The 26,143-nt window shown below is 34.7% G+C and overlaps 1 protein-coding gene across 5 annotated transcripts in view; it reads left to right on the top strand.

Moving 5' to 3' along the window:
* NIN (ninein) overlaps nucleotides 1–26,143 on the top strand; it is a 157,595-nt gene that overhangs the window by 79,475 nt on the left and 51,977 nt on the right. For all 5 annotated transcript variants that reach the window (XR_011971758.1, XM_072629443.1, XM_072629441.1 and 2 more), the window contains 12 exons: nucleotides 5,082–5,218; nucleotides 5,565–5,705; nucleotides 6,171–6,345; nucleotides 8,695–8,805; nucleotides 14,487–14,576; nucleotides 14,835–14,973; nucleotides 17,270–17,391; nucleotides 19,412–19,938; nucleotides 20,991–23,099; nucleotides 24,348–24,473; nucleotides 24,591–24,660; nucleotides 25,261–25,473. Coding sequence is in view for 4 of the 5 variants with exons in the window: in XM_072629443.1 (XP_072485544.1) it covers nucleotides 5,082–5,218; nucleotides 5,565–5,705; nucleotides 6,171–6,345; nucleotides 8,695–8,805; nucleotides 14,487–14,576; nucleotides 14,835–14,973; nucleotides 17,270–17,391; nucleotides 19,412–19,938; nucleotides 20,991–23,099; nucleotides 24,348–24,473; nucleotides 24,591–24,660; nucleotides 25,261–25,473 (3,960 nt within the window). In the remaining variant the exon portion in view is untranslated. The remainder of the gene's footprint in view (nucleotides 1–5,081; nucleotides 5,219–5,564; nucleotides 5,706–6,170; nucleotides 6,346–8,694; nucleotides 8,806–14,486; nucleotides 14,577–14,834; nucleotides 14,974–17,269; nucleotides 17,392–19,411; nucleotides 19,939–20,990; nucleotides 23,100–24,347; nucleotides 24,474–24,590; nucleotides 24,661–25,260; nucleotides 25,474–26,143) is intronic.

The raw sequence follows: 26,143 nt of genomic DNA, 5'->3' as shown, positions 1-26,143 counted from the left end.
GCTGTTGACTCTTTTTTTCATGATTTTCTTGCATCACTCTCGTTTCTCTTCCCAATTTTTCCTCTACCTCTCTTACATGATTTTCAGAATCCTTTTTGAGCTCTTCCATGGCCTGAGAAGATTATATTTTTCTTAGAGGCTTTGGATGTAGGAATTTTGATTTTGCTGTCTGCTTCTGAGTGTTTTGATCTTCCTTGCCACTATAGTAACTTTTCATGGTCAGAATTTTTTTCTGCTGTTTGCTCATTTCCCCAACCTGTTTCTTGACTTAACTCTTGCTAGAGTGGGACTCTGCTTCCAAGGTAGAAATGCACTCTCCCAAGCTTCAGGCATTTTGTGCAGCTGTTTTCAGAGAGATACTTTTAGGGATCTATAAGTTTTCAGTATTTCCAAAGTGGTATAGTCTAAGGAGAGCTGTAGTTTACCAGTCTCCTGGCCTGTGTTTTGCTCTGTGAGTGACCACAAACACTCTTTTCTGCTCTGGAACCTATGATGAGGTTCTTTCTCTACTGCAGCCACAAACTCTGATGTCCTAGTGCTCCTCCTTTCCCTGGGACTGTCACCAAGGACTGTGACCTGCATCTGAGTATAGGCAGAGGAACAGAGTCCTGTCAGCAGGACCAGCAAAGAGACCCCTTAAATGTCCTTCTGATCAGTTTTTTTATCTTCTTACTGTCTCTGGGCGGAGAGCTCTGGAAGCAGCTGCTGTAGCTGGTGATTCATTCACTCCCAAAATCAGGTCCTGTTTTGCTGGGGCCTGGTCTAAGCTGTCTCATATGCACCACTGTCATCCTGGTACAGCAGACTTTTCTTGCCAAATTTTAAAGTTGTCTTGCACTGGAAAATTATTTCACCCCATCCTTTTGTAGGTTCTGCCACTCCAGGATTTGTTTTAGGACATCATTTAAATATCTTTGGAGTAATTTAGATAATTTACCCGTCAAGTATATAGATAAGAGAATAATTTGTAATCAGATAAGAAACATTGTGAGATGTAAAATGGGTAGTTTTGATTAAATTAAATTAAAAAGGTTTTCTACATACAAAACCAATGTAGCCATGATGAGGAGAGAAGAAAACTGGGGAAAAAAGTTTTTACATCAAGTGTCTCTGATAAAGGTCTTATTTCTCAATTATATAAAGAACTAAGTCAAATGTATAACAATACAAGTTATTCCCTAATTAATAAATGGTCAAAGGATATGAGCAGGTAGTTTTCAGAAGAAGAAATCAAAGTATCTATAGTCAAATGACAAAATGCTCTAATTCAATATTATTTAGAGAAATGCAATTAAGACAACTTTGAGGTACCACGTCATACCTGTCAGATTACCTAATATGACAGAAAAGGAAAATGATAAATATTGGAAGTGTGGAAAAATTGATACACTCTTCATGGAATTATGAATTTATTCAACCATTCTGGGGAGCAATTTGAAATTATATACAAAGACCTCTTACGTTGTACATATCCTTCGAATCAGTAATACTACCATTAGGTCTTTATCCCCAAAATATTGTAAAAACAGAACAGGACCTTTTTGTACAAAAATCTCTATTGTAGTTCTTTTTGTTGTGACAGAGAATTGGAAATGGAGGGGGTGTCCATCAATTTAGGAATGGCTGAATAAGTTGTGGTATATGACTAATGGAATGCAATTGTGCTCTAATAAATAAAGATGATCAGGATGATTTCAGAAAATTCTGGAAAGACTTACAGGAACTGATGCATATTGAAATGATCAGAACCAGGAGAACATTGTACATAGTAATAGCAGTATTTTATGATGATTGCTTGTGAATGACTTATTGCTGAAAATGCAATGAAAGATACAACATATTTCTGAAACTACAGTCACCCAAGACAATTCCAAATCACTCGTGAAGAAAAATGCTATCCATCTCCAGATAAATGACGGATTTTGAATGGATATCAAAGCATATTATTTTTCACTTTTTTTTGGTTTGTGTTTTCTTTCACAATATGACTAATATCAAATATGTTTTTCATGATTCCACATGTGTAACTTATATCAAATTGCTTGCTGTTTGGGGGAGGGGTGTGACCTGGAGAGGGAGGGAGAGAATTTGGAACTCTAAATTAAAAAGAAAAGAATGCTTAAAATTTTTTTACATGTAAATACAAAAAAATAAAGAACAAGCTCAGTTTTAAAAATTAAACAAAAATGAAAATTATTTTAGGTAAGCTAGAAAGAAGTCTGGGAGAAATTAGGCTTATAGTTACACTTTACACAATATTCTAACAAAGGTCATATTTAAAAATAATTAGAAAACAGTCATCACATTTTCAAATTCTTAACAAAAGAAGAGCAAATACAGATGATATATACATGTTCAAAGGATAAAAAACAGTTCTCAAAAGGGCAATTGAAAATTATTAAAAGTCACATGGAACAATGCTTTAAATCACCTTGAATAAGAAAACTGTGAATTAAAACACCTCTGTGGTTTTTGGCTCTTACCCTGCATGCTGGCTAAAAAAAAAAAGAAAAAAGTTTGGAATAATCAGTGATAAAGGAATTGTTGAAAAATAGGCAAACGTACATTTTTGGTGAAGCTATGAATCGGTACAAATATATTGGAATATAATTCAGAAATGCAAATAAAGTGACTAAAATGTTCATACTCTTTGGCTGAGAGATTCCACTAGTAGGCTTATGCCTCAAGGAGGCCACTGATACAAGAAAACAAAAGTCCTCACATGAATATAGAGTAGCACCTTTTGTGATAGTAAAGAATTGTAAAAAAAATATGGGGGGGGGGGTCCTCACTGTGTGGTGACTAGCTAAATAAATTTTGACACGTGCATATAGTGGAATGTTTAGAACTGTAAGCAATGATGATTATGGGATGTCAGAGCCAAGATGGTTGAATATGGCAGGAACTCGTCTGAACTTTTCCAAATTCACTTCCAAATAACTATAGAATAATGCTTCAAAATAAATTCTGGAGCAGCATAACCAACAAAAAGATTCAGCTCCACAATAACCTAAAAGGTCACCAGGAAAAGTCTGTCTCACTTGGGTAAAAGGGAACCATCATCCAGTGCAGGCAGCATCCAGGCAAGCTAGCACCAGGCCCCAGCAAGTCAATGGGAGGTCCTGATCCCCATCATAGGTTAGCAACAATTACAGTAAGCCAGTAGCCCAGTAGACAACCGTGGGGCTTCCGTCCCTTGACACAGCTAGAAAGTGGCCAAGCCTTGGGTCTCTGGTGCAAGAAGGTTGTGATAGTGCCCTCTCAACCCCAGAAGCAGAGCCTACCTTTAAGTCATGAAATGAACTGGAAGAATGAGTAAAAACAAAAAAAGAACCTGACCTTAGAAAGTTACAGTGGTGACAGGGAAGATCAAAACACAAACTTGGAAGAGGACAACAGTGTCAAAATGTGTACTTGTGAAGCCTCAAAAAAAAAAAAAAAAAAGCAAATTGGTCTCAGGCTAGAAAAAACTCCTAAAATTGTTCAAAATGAAATTTAAAAATCAAATAAGAGAGAGAAAAGAAAAATTGGGAATAGAAATGAGAGAAATGAAAGAGAGTAATGAAAAAAAGTCAACAAGTTGGTAAAGGAAGCCAAAAAAGTGGGAATAGATGTACAAAATTCACTAAGGAAACTAACTCCTTAAAAAAGTAGAATTGGCCATATGGAAAAGGAAGTAAAAAAGCTAACTGAAGAAAATAAAACCTTGAAAATTAGAATTGGGAAAGTGGAAGATAATGACTCCATGAGGCATCAAGAATCAATTGGTTGGTTGTCCTTTGTTTTCGATGAGGACCAAAATGACATCACCATGATAAAGTGAAATTTCACTGTGTCTGACTGTGGCTGATCAGACCAATACGAGCTCAGAATGCTCTACCACAGGTTGGGCACAGATAGTCTGTATGAATTTTTGGGGTGGGTATTCCAAATTTGCTCATCCTACATTTACTTTGTGCTGTCTCAATTCTGCTCTGCTCAAAGAGCACAGCACCCTTTCTGATGTGGGCCATCATGAAATTGATGTACAATACTTAGGACCTTCTCTGGGCAGCCAAATTTTGACATAGTTTTCCTTAAGCCCTCATGACTAACAGTGTCAAAAACCTTGGTCAGATCTACAAACATTGTGTATAGGCCTCTGTTCTACTTCTGGCATTTTTTAGACAAAATCAAAAGAATGAAAACATAGGAAAAAAATGTAAAATATCTCATTAGAAAAAGAACTGATGTGGAAAAGAACTCAAGGAGAGATAATTTAAGAATTTTTGGACTGCCTGAACATCATGATCAAAAAAAAGACTCTGCATATCATATTTTGAGAATAAATAAAATTTAGAAATATCTATATTAAAAGATTGGAGGACTAGGAATATGATATTCTGGAGAGCAAAGGAGATGAGATTATAACCAAGAATCACATACCTAGTAAAACTTCGTATCATGCCCTGGGGGAAAATAGACATTCAATGAAATAAAAGACTTTTAAGCCTTCCTCATAAAAAGACCAGAACTGAACAGAAAATTTGATTTTCAAATACAGAACTCAAGAGAAGCATAAAAAGGTAAACAAAAAATAAAAATCATAAGTGATTCAATAAGCTTAACTTGTTCACATTCCTTTATGGGAAGATGATATTTGTAACTCTTAAGAACTTTATCACTGTTAAGCCAGTTAAAAGGAGTATTCACAGACAGAGAGTGCAGGTATAGATTGACTTCGATGGGATGATATCCCCAAAAAACAAAATTAAGAGGTGAGAAAGAGAATTTCACTGGGAGAAGAGGGAAGAGCTAGTATGGGATAAATTATTTCACAGAAGAATTGAAAGCCCTATTACAGCAGAAAGAAAGATGGGAGTGGGGCCCAGATATATACTCACAAAAATGAGTCACTAATAAATTTGCTAAGGTTTCCTTCATATTTGTGATGCTTTTTATTATTCTGGTTTTTAAAGAAGTATAGACATCAATGTGCAAACTAAAAATCTGGCTCTTAAAATTTGTGTAAACTTCCCTTTTACTCTCTAGAGAAAGAATCATTAGCTACCTTCAACTGATGATATTTTACTGATCTCTAGGCCTTGGATTTCAGCCTTGATGAAAGCATCAACTTAATGGAATTGACCTTGGCACTAGAAAATGAGCTTTTAATCACCAAAAATGGCATGCACCAGGCAGCCCTTGCCAGCTTCAAGACTGAGATCAGGCACTTGTTGTAAGTTGATCAAAATCTGGCCTGTTTCTTTGTCCTTCAGTTTTTATCCAGCAATTTGTTTGGGTAACTGTTATATGGCATCTTTTATTCTGTGTACAAATATGACTGCTCTTTGGTTGGGTATCCTTTCTGTACTAACATGCTTTGAAGTATATGCGGATGGAATCTTTTCTTTGTATTGTAAATAAAATTCTGAAATATTCTTAATGATGGCTTTTTGTTAACAAAACAAGCAAGTATATGAGGTCTTTGAGATAAGGGCTTTGGAGTTGGGAAATTATAAATGCTACTGGATTAGGGAATTTGTCAAGGAATGATCTAACTTTAACTATTTGTTTTGCTCCAGGGAGCAAATTGACCAAGTAGCCAGAGAAAAAGAGAAGTTGCAGTCAGATCTTGAAAAAGCTGAAAAACTAAAGTCTTTAATGGCCTCTGAAGTGGATGACCACCATGCTGCCTTAGAACACCAATATGAATATAACCTCAGGTAAGACCAGTAGTAGCCTGGAAGCTCATTCACCTATCCCTTCATCAGAGGACATTGTATTGTTAAATAAACCTTAGAGAACTGCTGCCTAATTATCTGAATAATATATTGGTTGCCATTGTAATGGTTTATGTAACTGTCTAAAGCAGGGGTGGAGAACCTGAGACTTGGAGGCCACATAGCCTTCTAGGTTCTTGGGGGTAATCTTTGAATTGAGTCCAAGTTTTACAAAACAAACCCTTTTATTAAGGGGATTTGTTCTGTGAAGTTTGAATTCAGTCGAAGGGTCATATTGTGACCTAGAGACCATAGGTTCCTCACCCTTGGTGTAAAGGAAAGCAAGAAGATTAGGTGATTCATTTCAAGATCCCTTTCTTCTCTTTGATTTTATCTTTTGCATTTATGTGTTTTTAAGCTGACAATATAAGCATTTGATAGCAGCTTATTGTTCACTTGTATATGTAGGAAACTAGAGGAAGTATACAAGGAAAAGATAGCATCCTTCAAGAATGATATCCAAAAGGAGAGAGATCAGATCCTGCAGCAGGTAGGCAAACAGCATATGGAACTGGAACAGGAAATAGAAAAGGTGAAAACTGAAGAGAATTATATCCGGGACCGTCTTACCTTCTCATTAAAGGTAACGAATTGAATGAAATATCCAACATTTATGTAGTGCTTTGAGGTTAATAAAGAGTTATATGTATTTGATTTCATTTGATCCAATCTTGTTAGGTAGGTACTATCATTACTGTAATATTACAGATAAGGAAAATAAGGATGAGAAAAGTCAAATGATTTTCCTAGGTTTGGTCATATAGCATGAGTCAATTCAAATTCAGGTTTTCTGACTCCTGGATTCAATCCAATACATCATTTAGTTTTCTACTATAAGATAAAACAAATGATTTCTCTCCCCTAATTCTGAGATATAGATACTTTTTGGACTTGCATTTTCCTGTGTTTTTTCCCCTTTAAAAGAGAGAAATCCTTTATCTTAAAGAATAAAAAGGGGCCAGAGAGAGAACCCTATAGTCAAACTAAGCAGCACACCAAAAACTTGGCATATGCGGTATTTCTTACCCATAATGCCCCATTTCTACAGAGAAGAAAGTGTCTAGTTGAAGAAATTTAATCTGGAAGGGAAGAGTTTTGGATTGAGGTCAGTCCTGATTAATTTTTGTGGTTGCACGAAATCTAGTCATCTCTTTTTAGGTTTGAATTGTAGAGCCATGGCTTATAGGTGGCAAACTAACCTGTTTAGATCTTGGTTCTACTTGTACTTAGCATTCTGCTTTTGCCTTCTCTCCCCCATCATAATCCTCAGATGTAACAGCTAGTTAATTCACTGACCTATCATTGGTTAGACAGGTACCATTTTGAATACTGAGTTCTAGTAGAGTCTCTGAATCATACTGTGTGACTTTGGGCACCTCTCATGGTCTTACGTATCTCACTAAGGTCAGAAGTTGTAGGGAAGGTGCCTGCTTATATTGGCAGATGGAAATTTTCTCATTCAGAGAAACGTGTGTCAGTGAAATCAAATGACCTGTGTCTATCCCTGACCAATGTCTGGAAAGCTTGTATTTTTATAAAGTACTTGAAGTTCATTGGTTTTCTTTCCATATTCCAGTGGGGGGATATGAACCAGAATGAATTTAAAATGTATTAGAACTGAATGAGTTTTATTTGCCAATGTACTTCAAAAATTATAGAGCTTCTACACCTTTAGCTGTAAAGATTGGAATAAATAGTATTACCAACAGTAATAATAGTAGCAAAATGTAGATTTTTCTTATTTTTACTCTTATTCTGTAACCCTTGACTAGTGTTTTCAGCTATTCAAAGCAAGCTGATTTTGCCAGTTTTTTTTTCCCCTCAAGTGAAGGTGTCATAGGGCTTTATAAGCCATATACATTTTCAATCAGATATTACACAAATGAATTTGCTTAATAAAATTCTGTTTGCCCTACAGAATCTAACTTGTCCTGGCCAACATTCATGAATATCATTGTTTACTGGCCACCTTTTATTACTACTACTGTTATGGCAGCTACTATACATATTATTGTTACTGATTATAATAATATTATAATAATAACACACATATATAGCACTTTAAGAATTGCAGACTGCATTCTTCATAGCCACCCTATGAGGTACGTAGTGCAAATATCCTCTTTTTTTATAGAAATTTAACCTCTGACAAGTTAAGTCACTTCTGCCTGTCAAACAGCTAGTATAAGTATGTGAGGCAAGATTAGAATGTAGGTTTCAAGTTTCCTAGACTAGCATATTATTTTCCTTGATAACATCTTTTCTCTGATGTCTCGTATTCATTAGACCTGCTTTGTATTGGGCTTATACATTCTACTTATTTTTATAGCTGCTTTATATCAAAGCATCTTAACCTGGGCCTATAAACTTGGTTTTTAGAAATATTTTGGTAATTGTATGTAAATATAATTGATTTCTTTTGTGATCCTTTGTATTTTGTTATTTACATTTAAAAACATTTTTCTGAGAAGGGATCCATAAACGTCACTTTATGACACACATACACACACGAATTATGAAGTCTTACTCTGCACAGTGCCAAAAGTCTATTATTAGAAGACTTGTCATGCTATCTCTATTTTAGGGTAGCCAAATATGTGAAGCAACTATAGTGGTCTCAAGAATCCCTTTTCTGGGTGCCAGATGTTTGTCCTGGATTACCCAGAGATTCTTTGTGCACACATATGGCTACCCTAGCCACCAGTCTTTGCTTACTACCATTGTTCTTTGATAAAAGCAGAAAAACAAACAAAAATAAAAAACCCCATGGTGATTGATTTTTATCAGATATTTGAAACCCAGTGTCACTGGTTATATATACCTTTAGCTTATTTCAAAATGGAAGAAATAATAAGCAGTGATTTATACTTTATAGGAGATTGTGCACAAGTTAGGGAAACTTTTTATCAATGTGCTTTTCAATTTTCTCTAGGAAAATAGTCGTTTAGAAAGTGAACTACTGGAAAATACAGAAAAGCTTGCAGAGTATGAGAGTCTGATAACCAAACTGCAGAAGAATTTGGACAGTGTACTATCAGAAAAGGTCAGATGCTTGTTTAAGATTATATGATTTATTCTTTTTTATTTTATTTTTTTCTCAATTACATGTAAAAACAATTAACATTTTTAATATTGACTATTTATACATAATCATGCAAAAGATATTTCCATATTAGCCATTTTGAAAAAGAAAAGAGACCTCCTCCTTAAAAACCCCCCCAAAGTTTAAAAGTATGCTTTGATCTGCATTCAAACTCCATCCTTCTTTCTCTGGAGGTAGATAGCATTTTTCATCAAAGTCCTTTGTAATTGTCTTGGATTACTGTATTGTGGAGAATAGCTAAGCCATTCACAGTTGATCATCATACAATATTTCTTTTACTGTGTACAATGTTCTCTCTTGGTGCTGTTCATGTCACTTTGCATCAAGTCATGAGTCTACCCAGGTTTTTCTGAAAGCATCCTACTTGTCATTTATTTCTTTTTTTCACCTAATATTTATTTTTTTCCAATTACAAATAAAGATAGTTTCAACATTCACTTTTATAAGATTTTTGAGTTCAAAATTTTTTTCTCTCTCCCTTTCATCCCCCCTTCTCCAGGACAGCAAGCAATCTGATATTGGTTATATATGTATATCATATTAAAAATATTTCCATATTAGTCATGTGAAAGAAGAATCAGAGCAAAAGGGAATAATCACAAAAAAGAAAAAAAAATAAGAAAAGTGAAAATAGTATGCTTTGATCTACATTCAGACACTGTAGTTCTTTCTCTGGATGTGGATCTGCTCATCCTACTATAAATATTTTTGTATAAATAGGTCCTTTTCCTTTGATCTCTTTGGGATACAGACCTAATAGTGCTATTGCTAGGTCAAAGGCTATGGACAGTTGTAGCCCTTTGGACAAAGTTCCAAATTACTCTTCAGGATAGTTGGGTTAGTTTTCAGCTCAATCAATAATGCATTAGTGTCCCTGTTTCTCCACCTCCCCTCCAACATTTGTCATTTTCTTTTCCAGTTAGCCAATCTGATAGGTGTGAGGTGGTACCTCAGAGTGTTTTAATTTGCATTTTTCTATTCAATAGTGACTTTTTTAGTGTCATTTTTTTCCATCTGACTATATATGGTTTTTATTTTTTTGTCTGAAAACTGCTTGTTCATATCCTTTGACCATCAATCAATTTGGGAATGACTTATGGTCTTATAAATTTGACTCACTTCTCTACATGTTATAGAAATGAGTCCTTAGTCAGAGATACATGTGTAAAATTTTTTTCCCCAAATTTCCTCTCCTTCCAAACTTGGCTGCATTGAGAATTTGTGTGTGTGTGTGTGTGTGTGTGTGTGTGTGTGTGTGTGTGTGTGTGCAAACTTTTTGATGTGCCAGGAGTGGTTTGAGAAAGACTCTTTGTCATGATTTCAAATCTGGCCTCAGACACTTATGTAATGGTAATTTAAATTATCTTTAAAGATCTTTCCTGTTCATTAATACGCCCATGTGATCCACCTGGGTCACATGGAAATCTCAGTCACATGGAACCTGTGATGGGAGGAGTTTGCTGAAAGGGTGGAGCAGGAAGATATGGAACTAGAGTAGAGCTGAGGGGAAATTAGTGGCAGAGCAGTCAGAACTGAAGGATGCAGGCAAGCGCGCAGCTGGCTGTGAATGAGAGAAGGAAGTCTGTTTGTAATTTGTTTAAGGGAGCCTGCTTGTGATTTGTATATGGGAGCTGGTTTGTGGGAAGCCTAGCAGGAGGAAGGCTTGGGTCTGGTGTTGGCCTCTGCATTGTTATTGTGTATAGATGTCTTTGTTACTATGATGGATTTGACTTTCTGGTATCTGAATAAATGTTTTGGTTCTGTCTTCCATGTGGAGTCTGTTGTATTTCTCAATTCAGATTTGCTCTGACGTATTCATGGCCGCCATAGGCACTGTGAATAAAACATTGGCACTACAACTTACTAGTTGTGTCATCCTGGGCAAGTCACTTAACCCTATTTCCTTCAGTTTCCTCTTCCATAAAATTAGCTAGTGAAGGAAATGGCAAACCACTCCAGTGTTTTTGCTAAAAAACAAAAAAAGCACCTAAATAAGGTCATGAAGAGTTGGACATGGCTGAAAACAACTGAACAGCAATCTAAATAATCCATTTTATATCCCTTAATGCACTCTAGCTGTTGTAATATAGTTTGAGATCTAGTACAGCTAGACCACCTTCCTTCAAATTTTTTTTTCATTGATTCTTTTAATATTCTTAACCTTTTGTACTTTCAGATGAGTTTTATTTTTTTTCTAGCTCTCTAAAATAATTCCTTGGTAATTTGATTGGAACTAATTTAGATAGAATTGTCATGTTTATTATATTGGGTGAGCCTCACCATGAGCAGTTAATATTTCTCCATTGGTTTAGATCTGACAATTTCTGTGCAAAGTATTTTGTAATTGTCTTCATGTAGTTACTGGGTTTTGTCTTGGCAGGTAGGTTCCTAAGTATTTTATATTGTCTGCAATTATTTTAAATAAAATTTCTCTTTTCATTTTTCTTGCTGGATTTTGTTGGTAGTATAAAGAAATCCTGATGATTTATGTGCATTTATTTTATATCTTGCATTGGTGCTAAAGTTGTTAATTATTTCAGTTTTTTAGTTGATTCTATAGGATTCTCAAAGTGTGGCATCATATCATCAGCAAAGAGTAATAGTTTTGTTTCCTCATTGCCTATTTTAATTCCTTCAATTGCTTTTTGTTATTGCTAGTGTTTTAGTACAATATTTAATTATAATGGTGATAATGGGCATCGTTGTTTCACCCCTGATTTTATTGGTATTACTTCTAGCTTATTCCCATTGTAGGTAATGCTTGCTGATGGTTTTAGATCGATATTATCATTTTAAGGAAAGTTCCATTTATTCCTACACTCCCTTTGTTTTTAAAAGGAATGGGTGCTGTATTTTGTCTAAAGCTTTTTCCATATCTATTGAGATATCATGTGATTTCTGTTGGTTTTGTTATTTATATGGCCAATTCTGCTGACATTTTCCTATTATCAAATCAGCCCCCCCATTTCTGGTATAAATCTCATCTACTCATCATAGTATATCCATGTGATATATTGGTGTAATCTCATATTGCTGGTATTTTATTTAAAATTTTTGCATCAATATTCATTAGGGAAATTGAACTGTAGTTTTCTTTCTGTTTTTGTTCTTCTTGTGTTATCCTGATGGTGTTTCCATAATACTTGAATTGTTTCTTTCTGTCTGTTTGTAATATTTTCTCCTTGACCTGGGAACTCTGGAATTTGATTACAATATTCCTAGGAGTTTTCCTTTTGGGATTTCTTTCAGGACGTGGATTCTTTCCATTTCTATTTTACTTCCTGGTTCTAGAATATGAGGGTAATTTTCCTTGATAATTTCTTGAAAAATGATGGCAGAGGTTGGGGCAGGGAACGGAAGAAGGACTTGCTTGCCCCCTGTCATCCTCTAATAAACCACTCCCTGGCTTTGGGGCACTGGCACCCAGATTGGAACCATTTCATCAAGGATGACCCACCCCCAGTGCCGAGGTATCAGTGTGCTGGGCCTTTGGAACAGGTCTTCTGTATCACTTCCCGCCAGCCCTGCCCAAGAGTTCAGTGAGTTTGTGGCTGGCTGGCTGGCTGGCTCCGTATGCCTGGATGAATCCCTGCAGAGATGGATAGATAGATTTGGAAACCTGGGAAAAGGCTGCCCATCCACAGCCCATTCTTGGCCTTCAGAGCTCCTTTGTCTCCTTCTGGTTTTTGTCTCCATTCAAAGATGTCTTCTATTTTTTCACTCTTTTGGTTCTGTTTTATCATTTTCCTGGTTTAGGTATCAGTATCATATTTGTGCTGGAAAAGGAATTTGGTAGATCTCTGCCTATTTTTCAGATAGTTTATATTTTATTAGAATTAATTGTCCTTTAAATATTTGGTAGAATTCACTTGTGAACTCATCTGGCCCTGGAGATTTTTTTCATGAGGAGTGAATTGATGACTTGATCAATTTGTTTATTAATCTCACCTTTGGTTTTCGGGATTTTCAATTTAGTGTTTAATTGGGGATTTTTAATTTGTTCTAGTTTTTTTTTTAGTTTTATGCTCAATTCATTGGTCTTCTCTTTCTCTGTTTTATGCATATCAGAGTTTAGAGATACAAAATTTCCCCTATGTACTTCTTTGACAGCATCCCATAAATTTGGGTACATTGTCTCATTGTTGTCATTCTCTTTAATGAAATTATTAATTGTGTCTATGATTTGCTCTTTGACACACTAATTCTTTAGAATTAGATTATTTAGATTCCAATTAATTTTTAATCTATTTTTCTGCTTTCCTTTATTAAACATAATTTTTATTGCATGTAATGACAGTTGCATAAAAAGATGCATGTAATAATTCTGCCTTTCTACATTTGACTGTGAGATTATTATGCCCTAATACATGTTCAGTATTTGTGTAGTTGACATGTAATACTGAGGAAAAGGAATATTCTTTTCTGTCCTCATTCAGCTTTCTGTTGGTTTTATTATTGATATGATCAATTATGCTGATACTTTTCATAATATTGAACCAGCCCTGGTGTTCCTGGTATAAATTCCAGCAGGTTATAGTGCATGATCTTTTGCTGTAATCCTCTTACTAGTATTTTATTAAAAATTTTTCATGAATATTCATTAGAGAAATTGATCTATAGTCTTCATTCTCTGTTTTAGCTCTTCCTGGTTTAGGTATCATTAGGTGTCATAAAAGGAATTTGATAGGACTCCCTCTTTGTCTATTTTTTCATATAGTTTATATAGTATTGGAAGTATTTGTTCTTTAAATGTTTAACAGAATTCAGTTGTGAATTGATCTGTTCCTGGGGACTTTTTCTTAGGGAGTTCATTGATGACTTGTTCAATTTATATTCCCTCTTCTGTTAAGCAGGGCAATTTATATTTTATATTTTTGTAAATATTCATCTGTTTCACTTAGATTGTTAAGTTTATTGGCATATATTTGGGCAAAATGGCTCCTAATAATTGCTTTAAATTCATCCTCATTGGTGGTGAACTCACCCTTTTCAGTTTTGATATTGGTAGTTTACTTTTCTACTTTCTTTTTTTGAATCAAATTAACCAGCTATTTTTCTATTTTATTCTTTTCCCCCCTTAAAAACAGCTACTAGTTTTATGTATTAGTTCAATGATTTTCTTACCTCCTATTTTATTGATTTCTCCTTTGATTTTCAGGATTTCCAACTTGGTGTTTAATTGGAGATTTTAAAATTTGTTCTTTTTCTTGTTTTTTTTTTATTTGCATGCGTTTTATTAATCTGCTCTTAATTTTTATGTGTTTTATTCAAAATGATAAAAACAGTGTCATTTAAAAAAACTGTTAAAGTAGTTTAGTTTTGGTTTGGGATCCTTGTTAGTGGTGAATACGTGGGGTTTTTTTGTGCAAATATCTGTGTTAATGTTAATTATGTGGGTTTGAGAAGCAGGAGAAAACACATGCTACCAAGAAATAGCACTCTGGTCATCTCCAAACAATTGAACATTTTGTTCACAGCCATTTGATGGTGTTTTTAAAAATAATTATAAGACTCCTTTCAGGCGAATGTGGCTGGATTAAACCCAGAACTCAATGTCTAGCAGGTTGTAGATGAGCAAGGATATTTGTGAAAGCTGTCAACTTACTTTTTTTCCTCTACAGTTTTGTGACCTAGATCCTAACAGTTGTGAATTCTTTTTGCAAGAAGAGAGGCTAACCCAGATGAAAACTGAATATGAGCAGCAGTGCAGAGTAAGTGTTAGAATTCCTTTTCTTTTGCCTTGAAGCATAATAGTTAATTGAAGAACCATGCAAATTGTATTTAAAACGTACCGTAATTTAGAGAACCTGTCCCAAATGGAGCTTTGAGTTACTGGGGCTTGCCAGAAGGAAAGACTTCTATTATATTCAGGGAAGCAATTACACATTGTTGTTTTGCCCTCCAGAACCAGAGTTGTGCTTATAATTTGAATTTATCTCCCATTTTATTTTGGGCCATTTTTTCCTCAGATGTTACAGGACCAAGTGGATGAACTCCAGTCTGAACTGGAGGAATATCGTGCTCAAGGCAAAGCGTTTAAACTTCCTCTCAATAAACCTTTTTCTGAGGAGCTTGATGTTAGACGTCACAGTACAGACCTAGATCAAGGTATACACAACCAAGTCTATAACTTTTGAAACATTCATTTGTTGAGACCTAAGTATCTTTTATTCAAATTATCTTAAAAGGTAAAAATGATTTGTCATCATTATTTTACTAAGCTATTCAGCTGTGCCTGGGGATGAGGAGGGAGTTTTTGAGAGTGTTCATTTTTTTCTCTGAAGTTCTAAAAACTACAGCTGATCTAGGAATTTGTGGAATAAGCAGAAATAAAATATTATCTTTTTGTTTTAATATGCATAGCCCCTTGGTTATTTAGATTTAGATACTCAATTTGGATTTCTCCATATATATTCCAAGAGAATGCTTAGATATAAAGAATATATTGAGGACCCTAGGTCTTTTCTGCATCTCTACTGTGATGTTTCTTGATGACCTTGAAGATCAAGTAAATATGTTAGGTGAAAGTTAGCGACCTAAGTGATACAGGACAGTTTTAGTGGCAAGACTAGTCCTAGAAAAACTGAAGTTTGCAAAATTAGTTTTTTGTTATGTTCCAGATACACCAGAAGCACATATCTATTAATCGTTTTCCTTTCTCCCAGCATTTTTTCCCCTGTGACAAGCTCTCGCTCAATTGCATTTCCTTTGCTGTATTCCTGCCTTTAGCTGGTTCTTAGACAATCCCTGATAATATTGCAACTAATGTTAGCTCTGTGGATGCCCCTCCCCCTTCCCTTAGAAGGGCATTTGTATTTTGAAAGGAGATTCTTAGAGACAGAAAATATTTTGGTAAAATGGCAAGAAAGGCTAGGATAAGGAGAGCAGATATTTCAAAATGTTAGAGCTGCCAACTGGTAAGGTTTTCCCTACATATGGCAGAAAAGGACTAACGACCTTACCCTGATACTCCACGCTTTTTAGCCATTAATTTCCCTCACTGTCAAGACCTGGGTTTGGGGGAGGAAGTGGTCTATAGGCTTTATTGATTGAGAACAGTGTCTGTGATCATAAAAAGGTGAAGAACTCCTGATCTAGATAATACCTAGAGTTCATGATTTGAAAACTGTTGATATGTTAACTCCTTTTGTGGCAGTCAAATATGTGGGCTAACCATAGTGGATCTCAAGAATTATACATCCATCCATACATGAACATATATATTTTATATATATCTGTGTGTATGTGTGTATATATGTGTATTTTGAATCATCTAGAGTTCTATGTATACATCTTTCCTCTGTTGACTGTACTTCTGCCAAATGGCCTAGCATTTCACTTTATTTATTTTTTTGCATTTATTTATTTATTTTTAATTAATTTATTTGTTTTCAGTTTTCAACAATCACTTCCATAAGTCTTAAATTTTCTCCCCCTTCCTCCCCAAGACATCATGCAATCTTATACGGGTTCTACCCATATATTCTTATTAAACCCATTTTTACATTAGTCATGTTGCATATAAGAACGAAAATGAATGGGAGAAACAATGAGAAAAATCAAACCAAAACAAAACACAAGAGAAAATAGCCTGCTTCATTCTATGTTCCAGTTCCATAGTTCTTTCTCTGGATGTGGATGGCATTTTGCCTCAAGCGTCCTTTGGGAATGTTTTAGGTCCTTGCACTGGCTGTGAAGGGCTAAGTCTATCAGAAATAGTCCTTGTACACTGTGGCTGTTACTGTGTATAATGTTCTCCTGGTTCTGCTCTTTTCTCTCAGCATCAGTTCATATGAGTCTTTCCAGGCTTTTCTGAAGTCCTTCTGTTTGTCCTTTCTTATAGCACAATAGTATTCCATTACATTCATATACAACAACTTATTTAGCCATTGCACAATTGATAGGCACCCTCTTAATTTCCAGTTCTTGGCCACCACAAAGAGAGCTGCTATAAATATTTTTGTACATTTGGAACCTTTTCCCATTTTTATGATCCCTTTGGGATACAGTTCTAGAAGCGATATTGCTGGGTCACAGGGTATGCACATTTTTGTAGCCCTTTGGGCATAGTTCCAAATTGCTCTCCAGAATGGTTGGATCAATGGCTTAGCATTTTAGGAGGGTTGAAGTTGTTGCTACCAACTTCCCTGCTCAAGAAAATAAAAACTTAGTGCATTACCCCTATGTTAAAGGACAAATTCACCCAAATATTCACCTAAATGGGAACTTCTTTGACCCATAGTAAGTTCTGTATACAGTTAGTTCCTGAACTCCCTGAGGTATCGTATGCTGAAATAAATTTCTTAGGTTAAATGTCTTATCTCAGATTCCAGAGTTGTACTTTATTGGAGGAAACGTGAAAAAACAGCAAAATTTAGTGTAAATGGACTAATTTGTATTTTAGGATTTGGTTCTGAAAATTTTAATCCATTGAATATGAGCATAGAAGCAGAACTGATTATTGAACAGCTGAAAGAGCAGCATCAGAGGGACATGAAATGTTTAAGGCTGGAACTTACGGATAAAGTAAGTAGTTACCATTAAACTTCAAAAGTATCTTCTAAAAGGGTAAGTCCTTTTTACTATTCAGTCAGAATATACATCTTTGGACTTCAACGGATCTTTATCTATGAATTTCTCAAAAACTCTTCTCATGAAGTCTTCTTTGTCTGAGAAACATTTTCTCATGTTAGATTGCCCAGTGGATTGAGTGCTAGGCTTGGAGTCAAGAAAACCTGAGTTCAAGTACATTTGCAGATACTTCCTGGCCACCTCACTTAAGCTTTGTCTGCCTAAGTTTCTTCAACTATAAAATAATTATACCTATTTCATAGAATTATTATGAAGATCAAATTAGATAGTATTTAAATAAAGCACCTACCACCATGCCAGGCACATAATAGCCACTTAATAAATACTTATTTCCTTCCCGTCTTCAATTGATGAAAAGTTTGTCTTATTTTACTGAAACCTAACTCCCAAAAGTTAATTCTAGATTATACTCAACACTTATGCACTTAGTTCCAGCTGACACTTTTGGTTTCTTACTATCCAGACCCACCTCTAAATTACATTTAAAAAAGACAAAAACCCATCACCAACACAGGAATCACTTATGTCATGGAATTTGCAGTTATATATGTTCCTTTCCAGGACAGTAAGTTGCAGATAAGTTGTCAATCTATGAAGAGAATTTCTATGTCAGTAAAATCACAGATCCCAACAAAAAAGATTGCATTAGGAAGGAGGGATGCTTTTCAAAGTTTAAAGGAAGGCATTCATTTCTAAGTTTATAATGTCCTTATAGAGTTTTTCAAGGTCCAAGAGAGTTAACTTCAGCAACTCTATACAAAGGAATGAAAATGGCAAAACTCACAAGCACATCAGTTTTGAACTCATATTGTTTTGTAAGACTAAAATTATTACTTTATAGGAAGTAGGGACCACCAAGGAAAACAGAGGTGTGTCCTGGCATCTTGATATGTGTCCTGGCAGCTAGGTGGCCAGTAGCTGTAGTGCTGGACCTGGAGTCAGGAAGACTCATCTCTATGACTTCAAATCTGGCCTTAGACACTTACTGGCTATGTGACCCTAGGCAAGTCACTTAACCCTGTTTGCCTCAATTTCCTCATCTGTAAAATGAGTTGGAGAAGGAAAGGGCAAACCACTCCCAATATCTTTGCCAAGAATACCCCAAACGTAGTCACAAAGAGTCAGAAATGATTAAAAATGACTGAACAAAATCTTGATATGACAATGGTGGGTTAATTTTCTGCATTTACTTGAACTTCGCTAGCTGGACCTCTGAAATCTTATGCTTTTTTGTCCTTTTTGTTATTTTAATTTGTATTTGCCCAATTCTAGTAATCTACATAAAGATACACCAAATTAAAAAATAAATTCTTCAAGACAATAACAAAAACACAGTGCAACATATTGAGGAAGAAACATGACAGAGTTCAGGAAACAGTATTTCTACACCACTTTTAGTCTGGTTCAAATTCCTACACATACATGCACAAAAATAGACACACACCCAAAGTACATGCTTAGCGGATGATTAAAAATACAAAATGAAATTTTAGTTTAATTTAGATTTTTTTAGACTAATTTGCTCTATTTCAGAAACAACATGAAAACTTAATTGGATTCATACTTATATGTGTTGATTTTGGTTATATAGTTTCAGTTTCAGCAGGGTTGTGCCTTGAAAAAAACTGGGCCAAATCCAGATAAATTAAGATGAGATGGGAGGAGCAAGTAAAAAAATTTATGAAAAAGCTGAAAAAGATTCTTTCCACAGATACTACCTCAGGGTCTAGATAATAGGTGACATCCAGTATATCTGTTACCATGACATAATAGGATCATCTGGTGGACAGTTGTCTTTGGTGAATTATTTTCCTGAGATTCCATTGTATATATACTCATATAGCAAAAATCTTGGGGTCTCTGGAGGAAAAGTCTTGAAGAAGACAACTGTCGTCATTTTGTTCCTTTATTTGGTTTTGGAATTAAATGATTTCTTCTGTTTTCTCTGCTGTAGATGATCCATTATGAAAAGCAGCTAGATGAAACTAAGGCCAACTGTGAAAAAGAGCAAGAAAATGTGAAACAAAAGTACGAGGATGAGATACATACCTTGGAAGAACAAATAAGTGCTCTTAAAAGGGAAATTGCAGAACTACAGACACAGACAGTTGTTCTGCAGAAAGAACAACAAGAAGCTGACTGTAGGTATATGAAGGAGAAAAATGAATTACAAGTGAAATTTAATGAAGAAAAGTCTCATCTCCAGGAGAAGTTGAAGCTAGAACATGAAGTGACTCTCAAGAATAGACTACAGGAGATAGAGGAAAGCTTTAACAGAGAGAGAGAAGGTCTCATTCAAAATGGTACCCAGACTGAGAAGAAGATGAGAGACTTAGTGAAGACAAAGGAGGAAGAGAAATACAAACTGGAAGAGTTTTACCAGAAGCAGCTAAAAAGTCTAATGGAAAAACATACTACTGAGAAAGAAGAGTTACAAAAGAAACTACTAGAAAAGCACCAAAACAAACTGCAGGAGGAAAGGTAAGAAAATAAAGATAAATGGAGTAAGACGTAAATGAGACCATCTCTTCATGACACCAGAAATACGCAATCAGTTCAGTGAACTCAGTAACAGTTTAATAGTCTACTGAAAATATTCCATTTTCCAAAAGATAATTTTGTCATTGTGTTATAGATATAGTCCTAGTTTTAGGTTATTAAGACTGTTAATATAAGTGAAGATGACTTTTTTTTTAAAGTAAAGCTTGGTGGCATATAATACCACACATAGGATACAGCACATTTGGAATGATGTGAGATCAAGACTAGCACAGTTTTGTCCTATTATTTCAGAGGCCCCTTTCCATTCAGAAAGATGTTCTTTATTGTTCTACAACTAGGGTTAATGCAGTTTAGGACAAAGAAGCTTTCTCAGTAGCTTCATGTTCATTTTAGCTTTTTCTAGTGCAGTTTCAGATGCATAAGTAGAAATGCTGTTATATGGCTTTCTTCAGAGTGTACTCATTTCATAAGTTTCATAAGTTGAACTATAAAATAATATTTGAATTCCATAGTTGATCTTATGCTATTTCACGAGACAACTAAACTTATTCCTGAATATTTGTGGACAAATTGATTAATATTCTGAAATTAATTAAAGAATTATTCTCACTTAAGGTTGACAGATTATACATAGCCTAACCAATAAGGGAGTTATATTAATATGCATTTATATGTTTAATGTCATTTTAGGTGTTAAGTTCAAACTCCTTCACCATATGGCATACTATTCAGAATTGTATTCTCATTGGGATGGGGAGAAGTCATCTTTATATAGAAAAAATAGTTTCAAAAAACTTTTATGAGGTGAATATGCCTTTATGACAAGTTTTTTTTTCTATATTCAAACTCAACCTTCTTTTAGTTTTTTCACATAAAAAATTGGCTAATTTTTTTCAGCAAGTATGCAAAACCAAATATTTTCTTCACAGTATTTCTCATATAGGGATAAGGGTGGGGTTGGGGGAAAATGTTTCTATTTGTTTTATGAGTTGGCAGCAGTTTCAGTAATGCTGTCTGTTAACTACATTTAGGAATAAAATGGAAATTGAGTATAATAGAAGAAACTCTCAGATAGAAGCCCATTTTCTGAGTGAGTGCCAAAAAGTTCCAAGCAAATATGAAGATTCCTCGATAAATCTGCAAGATTCCTATCAGCAAGAGCTGAAGGACTTAATGGAACAGCGATATGAGGAAAAATCTAAATGGGAATTTGAAAAGGATGAACTCATCCAGGAGTATGCTGAAGCACAAGAACAACTTAAACAGACATTGAAACGTGAGAAAGCAAACTTTCTTGCTTTGACAAGACAGCAAGAGACATTAGAGAAAAAATATAAAGAACATTTAATCAGCTTAGTAGCTGAGAAACAGCAGCTGCAAAAAGACCTAGAGGAGCTAAGGAATGTGTCTGAAAGCCAACAAAATCAATTGTCCGAGCAAATATTTGAGCTCAGGAACAGGCATGAAAAAGAATTGAACGATAGAGAGCATTTCATGTCTCAGGTAGATAATACAGGGAAATTAGATAGACAGAAACTCGAAGAGCAAGAGATTAAGTATGAATATGAAAAGGAAGACATGGCTTCTCAACTTCTCACAATGGAGGACATCAACAAAAAAACTTGTAAGAAAGTAGACAGAGAGAAAGTTGAGCTAAGTTTAGAAATATCTAGACTTCAAAATAAGATAAAGGAATTGCAGCATGAAATACTTACCAAGTCTCAGAATAGCGACCAAGTAGCCACAAATGAAAATGCAGACATGGCTAGTGAGACGTCACTGCTTCAGCAAGGTACAGAACTTTTGGAAGAAAATGGTGATATTCTTATAAATCTGCAACGGGCCCATGAGAGGGCTGTGAAGGAAAATGTCAAAATGGCTGCTGAAATCATCAGGTTACATCAGAGACTACAAAAATTAGATCCAGATTCAGTGACATTAGCTTCTTTGGAGGAATCAAATGATGACTTACTAAGAACTTCACTGGAAAAAACAGAGATACTTTCATCACAAAACAGAATAAAACAAGTAGAAGGCATTATATCTCATATTCTGTGTGTGTCATCAGATGACAGTGTTCAAGAAGAGGAAAGGATAGAAATAAGTTCTTATCAGACACTGGAAACTAATATGCAGGAGTCTTTAGAATCATTAGAGAGTTTTTCTGAGTTTGAGAATAATGAAATAACAAGTCCTGAGAGTCTGGACCTAAAGAATAAGTTTCCTCATCTTCAGGGTAGATTGAAGGTCTTACACACAGAGTGTGATCAGGCTTCTGAAAAGAAGCAGGATTTAATTTTTGATATTTCTACTTTAAAAAAGAAAATAAAAGAACTTGAGAGTAATCCTAAGGCTACTGCCAAGTATAGGATGTTATATGAGGAGGCCAATAGGGAAAACTGCTGTCTTCAGGAAGAACTCAAAATGATGGAAACACAATATAATAAAGAAATGGAAAATAATAGAGATCTGACTTCAGAAGTTTTCAGGTTACAGACTGAGCTGAAGAAAGTTGATAAAGTAACTGAAGCATTCCTCAGGATTAAACAGAGCTATGAGGATGTAAAAATTGAAAATGAAGACCTGAAAACTCTAGTTTTGAGACTTAAAGAAAAGGTTGAAAAACTCCAGGAAAGGTCAGTGGAACAATGTGAATGTTTCTCATTAAATGAAGTTGGTTTAGACATCCAAGAACTGGAAGTTGAAAAAAAGATACTAGAACAAAATAAAAGTCTGGAACAATGGGGTGAAAAATGTATGAATGTAAAGTCTGTTTTCAAAGAATGTAATCAAGAAAACCTGACCTGTGAGCAGGAAGACACATGGCTTCTAGAAAAAACAAACAGATCCGAAGATTTCTGGCTTCAGGGAAAGGTGAACCCTGAAGAAAAGTCAACTGGACAGACCCAGCTTAAAAACTTTGAGGAGAAATATCACCATAGTGACACAAGAATTACAGAATTAGAATTGGAGAAAAACAGGTTACAGGAGCTGACCAGGCAATTAAGAGAGAAAGTAACTAATTTAGTTAAGCAAAAACATCTAACTTCTCATGGAGAAAAAGAGGAGGAACTGAAGTCGATGATGTATGCCTTACAAAGCACATGCAGTGAGATGCAGCACAAAGTTGAACTGCTGAGGTAATGTATACCTGTAATTTTTTTTTGGAACCTGGCTCTAACTCTTCTAACTTCTGCTGCTTGTTGTGTTTAGAGAAACTAATCTGTAAATCTCTGAGAAGCCAGAGTAGTATTGTTGTTTCCATCTACATTTGATTAACATGTAGAATAACCTTTAATAGAAGAAAATCTCTTGATTCCAATTCCTTTTTAATACAGCAAATTATTCTAATATGAAATGTAAAAATTAAAAGTTTTAATTTGTGCTGTTTTATTATCTGCATTTGAATAGGCAAGAAATCACACTAAAACAACTCCCAAGTGGCTCATCATCAGCACTCTATTTGGTTTTAAGGTTTTTTGCCAGGAATGTTGAAAACATGAAACATTTTAGAATAGCCTTTGTGTATAGTTGTCATCACAAATAAGATATCTTAACACTAATCTCAGATGAATACATCCTTCTTGATTTTTAGCTTTGTGATCATTTTGCTTTCAATAAAGTAAGCATTAGGAAATGCTCCCTTTTATCACAGAAATCTTAACTTTAGTGAGGATGGAGGAGGGACTATCAATATCTAGAAATACATATTCCTATGTATTTATGAGAAAATAAATACAAATGTGTAATTAAACTGAATCACTACCCATTTAGATTGCATGGAATAAAGCTTTATAATAACTGTCTTGTAGGAAATTGTTTTCCTTAAAATTATTTTTTGGGGTTGTTGTCTTAAAATGAATCATAGCCAGATTTTGAATGTAAAATTTCCTCTTCCTTTTCATTGCCATGATATTACTAGATATTCTCATTTCTCTCTCTCTCTCTCTCTCTCTCTCTCTCTCTCTCTCTCTCTCTCCTTCATCTCTCTCTCATATTGAATTAACTTTTGAATTTTGAAAACAATCTAAAATTTTTGTAATGGGTCATTTTCTATATCACTATAGTCTGCAATTAAAACAAGTTGCTTATATGTTTTGCAGGGAAGAAAGGGGTTAAGACGTACAAAAATTGAGCCCAAAGGGTCATATTAGTCAGTGGCAAAACTAGGTTTAGTTTCCATTTCTAGCCCCTATATTTCAGTTTTTCTCAACCTACTTTTTCCTAATATGTTTTTCAATAGTGCTTTTGGTTCCTGATAGGTAATGCAAATTTGCCTTTTCAGTGACTTTAGGACCTTTACCTTTATGGAGGTCTCTAAAAACGGTTTTTTCAAAGATGGCAGATGATTGCTTTATTTTAATTCTTTTTTCATGTCTGCACTTTAGACAGGAATCTGAAAAGTTTCAAGAAGAAAACTCTATTTTAACGAAGGAAATTACCACTTTAAATGAAGAAGGTAGCATTTCTTACCTAAAATTAAGGGAATTAAGGGGATCTCAAGAAGAAATATGGTAAGAATATGGGTACTCATTATACTTACCCAAACATTTAAGAAATCATTACAAGAACTAAAATTTACTGTAATTTTAAAAGATCTAATTTAAGTTATCTTTCCAATGTCACTTTAGGAAAAAAGTAGAGACTGTAAGAAAGGAAAAAATTCCTGTACAGAAGATGGTTGAAAACTTTAAAAAGCAGGTAAATGGATTTTTATGTTCTCCAATTTCAGTTTTTCCTGACTTAGAAAATGTCTATTTATTGTTAGAAATGGTCCAATTTAAGTAGTGTCATAGGATTTTTCTTTGTATTCATATGTGACACTGGAATTTAAAATCAGAGGATACATTAATGGGGGCTCTTAGATTAAGTATCCTATGTTGTCTTCTGTCCTTTTCAGTACATAAAAGATCTTTAGACACTGAATAGTTAATGAACATTTAAGGATGATGAAAACTTGACACTGGAAGAGTCCAGATATGTAAAAGAGAATACCTTGTTACTTCAAGTTGTACAACTTTGTCTAAAAGCAGTTTATTAGAGAAAACAGAGCCCAGTAATCACAGACTGCAAAATTAATTATATACCATTACCCAGAATCAAGATTTAATGAAAGACAATATGCAGAAAACCCCTACCTAATGATTCTCAGAATGCCTAGCTGTAATGGAAAAAACTTTTGAGAAAGTATGTATAGAGGGTTAATGGGGTAAGTGGCAGAAAGATCCAAATCGCTATACCTGTTTTTTTAGGAGAAATGGACAAAGTAGCTTCAGATAACTCAATGTCCATTTTAACTAGGTTTCAGAATTGAAAACCAAAAATCAGCACTTGGATTTGGAAAATGCAGAACTTGTCCAAAAGAACATCCAAAATGAAGCAGACCTTGAGTATCTTCAACATTTAGCACAAATCCTATGTCAGAAAGAAATAGAGATAAGAAGCTGTACATTAGAAGAAGGGGGAAAACAAAGTTCAAAGCCAAAAGAGGAGCTTGATACATGCAAAGCAAAGGTATGATCTGTGGTAACTACGAATTTTTTAATTGCAGTTCATTCTTCAAGATGTCATAAGGTAAGCTCTTAGTCTCAAGTTTGTCCTATGCATGAAAGGACTTTTAATGTTTTCATCTAAAAGATAAAAGGTATTCACATAAAATATAAAAGATGATTCAGGAAGCTGGATGTAGGATAATGTTTGGGAAGACCAAAAGAACTAAAGCTGGAATCAATCAATTACCGCTATTACATACTTATTACTGAGCACTTTTTATGTCCTAGGTGCTATGATAAGTCCCAGGGATACAAATTTTAAAGTGAGATTCTGGAACTTTACCTTAAGGAGCTTGCATTCTAACTGGGGTATTCAACTTGTTTGCACCTAAGTCAATAGAGAATATGGTTGTTTGTCCTTCATTCTTGAAGAGATTAAAAAAATAACATCACTATGTTGGGGGCAAGGTACAATGTGTTCAATTGTGACTGATAAGAGTAATTTTAAAATGTTTTACATGTATTATTTCATATAATTCTTGAAATAAACTATTGAACTATGTCATGATAGCATTATTTCCCATAGTCTACAAATGAGGAAATTTGGGATCAAAAATCATAGTATCTTAGAATTAAGAAGGACTTTTTAAATCATTTGGTTGAAACCTTATTTTTTTTTCTGATAATCAAAC

Source organism: Notamacropus eugenii, chromosome 1 (genome assembly GCF_028372415.1).
Source record: "Notamacropus eugenii isolate mMacEug1 chromosome 1, mMacEug1.pri_v2, whole genome shotgun sequence".
Taxonomy (NCBI): Eukaryota; Metazoa; Chordata; class Mammalia; order Diprotodontia; family Macropodidae; genus Notamacropus; species Notamacropus eugenii.
Note: the sequence above shows the minus strand (reverse complement) of the source record. Positions and strands in the feature narration are given on the sequence as shown.